The 9150-nt window shown below is 42.1% G+C and overlaps 1 protein-coding gene across 1 annotated transcript; it reads right to left on the minus strand.

The window, feature by feature from the left end:
- Positions 1-1170: 1170 nt before the first annotated feature.
- LOC112220833 (glyoxylate reductase/hydroxypyruvate reductase) lies at positions 1171-5098 on the minus strand. The gene is made up of 9 exons (XM_024382738.1): positions 4837-5098; positions 3631-3761; positions 3393-3465; positions 3194-3310; positions 2921-3009; positions 2664-2765; positions 2416-2551; positions 2172-2302; positions 1171-1940 (listed from the first exon to the last, which is right to left on the minus strand). The coding sequence occupies exons 1-9, from the start codon at positions 4920-4922 to the stop codon at positions 1819-1821; spliced, it is 987 nt and encodes a 328-aa protein (XP_024238506.1). The 5' UTR covers positions 4923-5098; the 3' UTR covers positions 1171-1818.
- Positions 5099-9150: the final 4052 nt, after the last annotated feature.

Here is a 9150-nt window from a genome sequence, read left to right on the forward strand (position 1 = left end):
AAGAACTCTTGAGCTCTATCAGAGGGACCATCAGGTTCTTGGCCACCTCCCTGACCAAGGTCCATCTCCCCCGATTGCTCAGTTTGGCAGGGCGGCCAGCACTAGGAAGGGTCTTGGTGGTTCCAAACTTCTTCCATTGAAGAACGATGGAGGCCACTGTGTTCTTGGGGACCTTCAATGCTGCATACATGTTTTGGTACCCTTCCCCAGATCTGTGCCTCAACACAATCCTGTCTCAGAGCTCTACGGACAATTCCTTTGACCTCATGGCTTGGTTTTTGTCCTGACATTCCCTGTCAACTGTGGTACCTTATATAGACAGGTGTGTGCCTTTCCAAAGCATGTCCAAACAAATTGAATTTACCACAGGTGGATTCCAATCAAGTTGAATAAACATCTTAAGGATGATCAATGGAAACAGGATGCACCTGAGCTAATTTCCGAGTCTCATAGCAGAGTCTGAATACTTAATACTTATATTTTTCGTAAATTTGCAAATATATATATTTTTTAACTGTTTTTGCTTTGTCATTATGGTGTATTGTGTGTAGATTGAGGGGGGAAATGATTTAATCAATTTTAGAATAAGGCTGTAAGGTAACAAAATGTGTAAAAAGTGGGTCTGAATACTTTCCTAATGCACTATATGTACTGTACTGTCTACTGTAGAAGATAGCTGTAACATAAAATGCAAAATGTTATCATAGAACATGTGGGGAGAGAATGGAACTCTTTGAGAGAATATTTACCATGCATTACATCACACACTATTTCTAAGTAGGATCACTATTGAAGAGGGATGGAAATAAGCTACATGGGAACCACACTGATCCCTGACTACTGTGTTTTAATGTTTAATGTCTTTATTTAACTAGGCAAGTCAGTTAAGAACAAATTCTTATTTACAATGACAGCCTACCCCGGCCAAACCCTAACAACGCCGGGCCAATAGTGTGCCACCCTATGGGACTCCCAATCACGGCCGGTTGTGATACAGCCTGGAATCGAACCAGGGTCTGTCGTTACACCCCTGACACTGAGATGTAGTGCCTTAGACCTCTGCGCAACCCGGGAGCCCATATGTTCTATTCTGGTAACATTATTCATTGTTAATTTACTCAAGGCTCTAGAATTATTTTTAATGGGGAAAATAATATGTTCTCACATTTCTACACTGAACATAACGCTTTATTTAAAAACAAAGCTAGAATGACAGTGTGTTAGACTACAGATGGAGTGTTTTACCATAGAATTTGAAACAAATTAATTGGTGATGGAGTGTATATCTTATCCACAACTAGACAACTGAGATCCATCTCAATATGTTAAACACACATCTCAACTGGAATGAGAACAACAGAACATTACCATCACAACTACTAATTTACTATTTTAGTTAAGTATTTTGTACATGAAAGTGTTTCATAAGAACGAGAAGGCCACTGTAATGAATTAGTAGTGTGTGCACTCATTGTGGTGCTTATCTACATCTTTCAAAGGAAGCCATGGCTGACCCTTAGGAGCGCTGTCAGAGTGCCAAGGCATGTTCTCAAAACATCAATACTATACACTTCCTCCTTCAAAATTCAAGTCAAATACCACAAATGTGTTATTTCTTTAAACATTGTAAGATCTAAGAGCGAGAGGCAAAAGTTGACCTTCATGTTTGGAGAGCATGTTAATACAACTGCAATACTCCATCACAGATGTATTTCCTGGTCACTTCCGGCTCTAACCTTCCTGGTAATGACTACTGATTGGGTGACCAAAATGATTCTAAGGAGGACAGAGGCAGAGTTGAATAGTCGTAGAGCAGCACTAGAATTTGAGTTCGCTGGGCATGTCTGTGCCCTGTAGGCCTGCCAGCAGGTTGTTGGCCGACAGCTCTGCCATGATGCCACGTGTGGAGTAGGTGGCACTGCCAATGTGGGGTAAGACCACTGCAGGTGGAGAGAGGAGGGGAAATGTATTAGCAGGGACATGATCGCACTGCAGAGATTTGGTCGCAAAATAACTGGTTGATTTTAATGAGAAGATTTAAGAAAAAAAATATGATTTGATTAATCTGGAAACATCACAACAGCGATCAGAGAGAAACCAATAGACGACACTGAGATGCCTCAGTAAACTGCCTTCCTCCCTCCGTTTCTCTCATTACCCTATTAACTCACCACAGTTTTTGAGGGTGAGGAGGGGGTGGTCGGTGGGGAGTGGTTCTGGGGTTGTGACATCCAGTCCAGCGCAAGCTATCTGACCACTGGACAGAGCCCGATACAGATCCTCCTGATTCACTACTGCACCCCTATCACACACACAGTGGAAGTTAGCTCTATATTTATAGCTTTGAACTGTGTTCATTTCAAAACCCAGTCCGTGTGGTTGGTTTGGCACTGCGCTACGTGTTCCATGGAGTACCTGCTGGTGTTGATGAAGACAGCCGTGTTCTTCATCTTACAGAAGAATTGCTTGTTACACAGCCCCTGGGTATCTGGTGTGAGGGCGCAGGACACCACAACAAAATCACTCTCAGACACCAGCGTGTCCAAGGGCACTGCAACAGAGGAGGGCAGAAGAGAGAGGAAGAAACAATCAAATAAACATCTCATCTGATTCTCACCCTCTCGGACTTTGCTGTTTCCCCAAGCCCTTCCAACCCTGCTCACCGTATTCTCCTTCCACTTCAGCAGCATATGATTTGTCTGTTCTTCCAGAGTACAGGAGCTTCTTCACTCCAAACGGTTTCAGCCTCCTGGCTATGGCCATACCTGAGGGAAAACAGCATTGACTCCAGACAATCAATCAAGCAATGAATAAGCCCTTTTGTCCTGCCCTTTCAGCTACTATATGGATTGTATAGACCTCACTAAGGGCAGAAGTCACAGAATCCAGTAAGTCAATCCAGCAATCATCGTCACTCTACCTATGCGTCCCAGTCCAATGACACCAACAGTGCTGCCTGACAGACCATAACCACACAACCACAGAGGTTTCCAGGTGCTCCAGCCTCCACTGAGAGAGAGAGAGATTTTTAAAAAGTGAATTGAGGACACATTCTGTTGTACTCATATTCATTTTAGATAGAAGTGTGGTTAGGCAACACATGGATAAAGTATCACTGTACAACATGTCAGAGTGATCCTCTGGAGCTGGAGTCTAATTGAGGGAAATGTATCTGCGTTTATTGGGTACTGACTTTATAACCTCCACCACGCCCTCTGGTAGCCGCCGAGCTGTAGCCAGGAGCAGGGCGACGGTCAGCTCCGCCGTGGCATCAGTCAGGACGTCTGGAGTATAGCCCACACGCACCCCTCTGCACAGAACATGGAGAGGACAGCACAATGAGAGTTGCTGACTTCGATGTGAGGCTAAAGCCATTTGATAGTTGGCCTTACCGTTTCTTGATCTCATCCATGGCCATGTGGTCAAATCCGACAGATAAGGTACTTATCACCTTCAGGTTTGGACCTGGACACAAATCCATAGTTACGTGTTAGGAAAAGACAGAATGGAAACTATCATACAACACATATACTGTTTAACACATGTCTAGCAGCCTCGTGAATCCCATATATTGAAAAATACTGAGAGGTGCTGTTTGAGTTAATCTGATCCAGGATATGTCCAGTGTACCTGCTGCGTCCAGAACTTCAGTGTCGATCTTGTCCGACAGGAGACACAGGAGCCCATGGGCCCCCGCCACGCCCTTCAGAAGCTCCGCCCTTGAAACAGGCTCATCCGAGTCCCACAGTGAAACCTTACATCTGTTTCCATGGAAACGGGAGGTAAAAGGGGAGAGATTAAGATGAGACAAAGACAATTCAGAACATTTCCTTCAGAGTACAATATTCTCTGTGTGTTCTGGATGGTCTGTCTGTTTTTTCAAGGTGTCCGTCTCTTTCTCTTCCCCTTACAGACAACCTTACCCATCGCTTTAATCTTTATTATACCTCTTTACTTTTGTTAAATGTTGCATGGATGTTTGTAAAGTGTTATAATGCCCTAGGAAACATATTCCGAGTACCCGCTATAACGTGTGACCTGGAATAAAGGTCATCAACAACTCCAGTAAACTTTCACCTTTTGAACACATGATGTAACAATTACCCTCCACTTCATGTGTGTGTGAAAATGTGTGCAATGCATTTATACAGCAGTAAGTAGACTAGCACTAGAATTAAGTAGCACGACTATGACACAAATCCTTAGATGTCACACAGTCATAGGCGTGCACACGATAGATGAAAAGTGACAGCGCATGAAAAACTCATTAGGCTAGTTAGCCAAGTATATCTCAACTCCGTGGAGTTGATATGTACTTGGCTACATTAGTTGTACTTGGCTATAGGTTACCACACTCTCGCCAGCAGATCTGACCTGCTTGCTTACAGCTGCACTAGGGTTGGACAACATTCCCGAATTGTCCCATTATCCCAACTGTTACAACAAGAATCATTAATTAAGTAAACTGCCGTTTTCATCCTCTTGTCAACTAGCAGTTGCAACAGCAGCCTGACATTATGGAATGTCAGGTCGTGTTGAACAACAGATGAGCAGATTGGCTGACACTGCCATTCCAAAATGGCTTCTGCGGCTTCTGCTATGTAGCATGAGGATGAAAAGGATAGTTTCCCAAAAATGTGCAGTCATTCAATCTTCTTGGTGTAACAGTTGGGATAATGGGGCAATTTGGAGTTCAAAGCATTTCTCATCCCTGGATTGAGATTTGTTTTCCGAGTCATATCTTGTGCCATCTCTGCAGTGTCATAATATACACCGGAATGCTGTCCGACCCTAGTGCAGCCGTAAACGAGCAAATCGGATCTGCTGGCTACATACACTCCAGCCTGTGACAGAATCTTCAATCCCTCCTGTGGGATGCGTCTTGTTATGAAAACCTTCATGATCTTCTGTGCAGTGTGCATCCTCCGAAGGACGGGAAACGTCAGAATAACTGCTTGAAATAACGTCCCGAATCTCCCTACAGTTGTAGCTAAGTTTGCTGATCGTTTGGTGTTCACAATGACATTTAAACGTGTGCACTAAAGGAACACTTCACACGGTTCGCTATGTGGCACCACTTACCAAGTATAGGGCAAACGACATTGCGCATGTGCAGTACTGCATTCGATTCCTGAGAGAGACTCATTGGGAGAATCTCCTTGCGTCCCGTCTCCTCTCCTCCTTCTCAAAATCCATTGGATGAGAAAGCCAGAGGTCCCGCCCCTCTGACCTTCTCCTCCAATAGTGGCTATTGTAACTATTGGAAACCTTTTCCCACTACCGCGTCATTGGGCAGATTAGGTTTACAGAAATCCCAAAATTAATGTGAAGTGAGTTGTGCAAGACATTTTTATGAATAAAACAATAAGTAGAATATTGTTTTTAAACTTGTGCATGTTTTTCTCCTCTGACAAAACAAAAGCAGATTTAAAAATGATTCTGCGTTAAAAATAGGATTTACATGAGTATCATCGATGAAAGGTGGCTATTGACGAATAAAGGGTGTCCACTAGATAGCACAGCCACAAAGTAAAAATGGTCTATCATCGTACAAATTCATTAAAAAATATACATATTTTTGGTCTTAATTTAAGGTTAGGGTAAGGCTATCAGTGTGGTTAAGGTTAGGTTTAAAATAACATTTTAAGAAGATCAATTGTAGAAATGGGCGGGGCTTATGAGTTTGTGGCTGTAGTAACTAGTTACGACCCTACTAACGAAATATCACGCTCCTCGAACACGGGTCACCGAGGAGAGAGGATATGGAGGACAGTCTTTTTTTCCGAACGAGAATCTCTCTTGGATGCGTTTTGCTGCGTTCATATGCCGCATTTACGTGCAAATCGGAACTAGTAATCTCAGAAATGCCCGACATGCTAACTGGTTGTAGTTATACACGTGCCGCGTTCAATCAGTTAGCAATAATGTCAGAGTTTCCAAGTTCCGAATAGCACGTAAATCATAACGTGTGTACAATTAATTGGTTAGAGAGAGGTCTCAAATACCACTTTAATTTGTATCCCCTGTAGCTGCATGCTGCGTTCCACTTGAACAGCCCTCCAACTGGCAATTACTAGTGGGAAACTCATCTATCATTCTATTGGTGCTTTCAAGACAAATGGAAAATCCGGTTCAACAGATCAATTCATGACGTCAGTGATCTTCAGGTCAGAAAGTTGGAGCTCTAGAGAGATGCTTGAGTTTCTGACTTGGAATTCCAAGTTGGTTCCTGAGTGGTGCAGCGGTCTAAGGCACTGCATCTCAGTGCTAGAGGTGTCACTACAGACCCTGGTTTGATTCCAGGCTGTATCACAACCAGCTGTGATTGGGAGTCTCATAGGGAAAATGTATATTTTAAGCTTAGGCGTTAAGTTCAGGGTTATGGTTAGAATTAGTGTAAGGGGTTGGGGGTTAGGTTCAGGGAAAATATAATTTTGAATGGGAATGAATTTTAGATCCCCACGAGGATAGAAGAACATAACGTGTGTTTAAGTGTGTGTGTGTTCTTCTATGCTAAACACTATTGTGTGTTTGCAGTTGAAGGACCCGCGGTTTGAGTGGACGAAAGATAGGATGTTGCTGCTGAATGACGTCACACACCGTGACCAGGGGCTCTACTCTATCAAACTGTCCTCTGGATTCACCTATGAGACCGTTCGCCTCACTGTCTCAGGTACAGGGGCTCAGGGGCTTAGGGCCTCCCAAGTGGCGCAGTGGTTGAAGGCACTGCATCTCAGTGATAGAGGTGTCACTACATGCCCTGGTTCAATTCCAGGCTGTATCACAACCGGCCTTGATTGGGAGTCCCATAGGGCAGCTCACAATTTGCCCAGCGTGGTTAGGTTTTGGCCGGGGTAGGCCATCATTGTAAAAAGAATTTGTTCTTAACTGACTTGCCTAGTTAAATAAATAAAAGATGACTGTTAAAAAAAAAAAAAATCCTAGTCGGAGCTAGTTTTTTTCAGAGTTCCCAGTTATCTTGAATGCACTGAAGTCGGATGTTGGAGATTTCTGAGCTCTGAGTTCCCAGTTCCCAGCAGTTTTGAACATGACATTAGCTCCCACTTCTCCCACATGTTGATCTCTGACGTCACCTACTCAGGAAAGAACCTTGACGACAGCATTTCCGGCAGTTAAATGCAACAACAAAACTTTATTTTTTAAAATAAATCTACTAATATATTTTTTTAAACCATAAATTGTTAACAAGCATGATAGCTGTACTTATAGTTTATGGTTTATGTAGCTTGTTTGCCATTAGCCAGTCAGCGTTTCTCAACAAATTCAAAGCATGTGAATGCTTCCAACTGGTATTTACGACTTCACAACTGGTCAATTCCCTCCTCTCACTTGGTTACGAAAGCAGCATTAGTGCCTACACACTGAGTATACAAAACATTATGAATACCTGCTCTTTCCATGATTTAGACTGACCAGGTGAATCCAGGTGAAAGCTATGATCCCTTATTGATGTCACTTGTTCAATCCACTTCAATCAGTGTAGATGAAGGGGAGGAGACAGATTAAAGAAGGATTTTTATGTCTTGAGGCATTGTGTATATGTACCATTCAGAGGGTGAATGGGCAAGACAAAAGATTTAACCTCTACGGGATCGGTGTCCCTATACCGGGGCGGTTGATGCTAACGTGTGCTAACGTTTTCTAATGTGACTAGAAGGACGTTGTAAGTAACAGAACACTTTCGTGAACATAGACACATGTCTTATATGGGCAGAAAGTTAAAACTCTCATTAATCTAACTGCACTGTCCATTTACAGTAGCAATTACTGTGAAAAAAGACCATGCTATTGTCTGATGAGAGTGCACAACAACAAAAAATGTATCACGGCAACTGGTTTGATACATTCACCTCTGAAGGTAATTTGTCATCCTAAGGGTCCCAGAGATAAAAATGTAGCATAGTTTTGTTTGATAAAATACATTTGTATATTCAAATGCAGGTAGCCTAGTGGTTAGAGCATTGGACTAGTAACCGAAAGGTTGCTAAAACGAATCCCTGAGCTGACAAGGTAAAAATCTGTCGTTCTGCCCCTGAACAAAGCAATTAACCCACTTTTCCTAGGCCATCATTGTAAATATGAATTTGTTCCTACCTACCTCATTTGCACACACTGTATATAGACTTTTTCTATTGTATTATTGACTGTATGTTTGTTTATTCCATGTGTAACTCTGTGTTGTTGTTTGTGACGCACTGCTTTGCTTTATCTTGGCCAGGTTGCAGTTGTAAATGAGAACTTGTTCTCAACTAGCCTACCTGGTTAAATAAAGGTGAAATTTAAAAAATGTCAAAACTGACTTGCCTAGCTAAATAAAGGTTAAATAAAAATACAAAAAATAACTGGGTTCTACAGTTTGTACCCCTGCTGTCTCTGGCTCCACACCCACCCCGCCCGGCCATCTAGATGTGTGAAAGTTAGTGTACATTATAAGCTAGTGATCCATCATGAATGACATTCCTGGGAGTGTGTAAACTTACATTTTGTATTACCATATCATTTTTGTATGTTCTCTATAGTTATGTACTTGAAAATGTATCAATTGACCAATTCGGCACATTTTGACAGACTTGATACAAAATACTGTGCAGTACTGCAATGCTTCACTGGGTCAATCTGCAACTTTGGACACACTGCTGCCAACTAGTGGCCAAAATCTAAATTCGCCCAAACTGCAATATTAAATCATGGCCTTTTTCTTGCATTTCAAAGATGATGGAACAAGCAAAAAAAATTGAAAACGCATGTTTTTGGTTTGTATTATCTTTTACCAGATCTAATGTGTTATGTTCTCCTACATTCATTTCACATTTCCACAAACTTCAAAGTGTTTCCTTTCAAATGGTATCAAGAATATGCATATCCTTGCTTCAGGTCCTGAGCTACAGGACTTGAGTAAGTCATTTTAGGCAAAAATTGAAAAAAAAGGTTTGATCCTTAAGAGGTTTTAAGTGCCTTTTTAAAATGTATTTTTATTTAACTGGTCAAGTCAGTTAAGAACAAATTCGTATTTACAAAGGCGGCCTACAAAAGGCAAAAGGCCTCCTACCTTTTATAATATAGGACAAAATACAGATCACGACAAGAGAGACAACACCACACTACATAATGTGAGACCTAAGACAACAA

This window comes from Oncorhynchus tshawytscha, linkage group LG21, assembly GCF_018296145.1.
Source record: "Oncorhynchus tshawytscha isolate Ot180627B linkage group LG21, Otsh_v2.0, whole genome shotgun sequence".
Lineage (NCBI taxonomy): Eukaryota > Metazoa > Chordata > Actinopteri > Salmoniformes > Salmonidae > Oncorhynchus > Oncorhynchus tshawytscha.

What these genes read in the sequence shown, in the direction of transcription:
- LOC112220833 (XM_024382738.1), bottom strand. Translation starts at nt 4,922, where the DNA reads ATGCACACTGCACAGAAGATCATGAAGGTTTTCATAACAAGACGCATC. An exon ending in TGAAGTTCTGGACGCAGCAG is followed by an intron (nt 3,466 to 3,630) that starts GTACACTGGACA and finishes ATTTGTGTCCAG; the next exon opens with GTCCAAACCTGAAGGTGATA. An exon ending in ATGGATGAGATCAAGAAACG is followed by an intron (nt 3,311 to 3,392) that starts GTAAGGCCAACT and finishes TGTTCTGTGCAG; the next exon opens with AGGGGTGCGTGTGGGCTATA.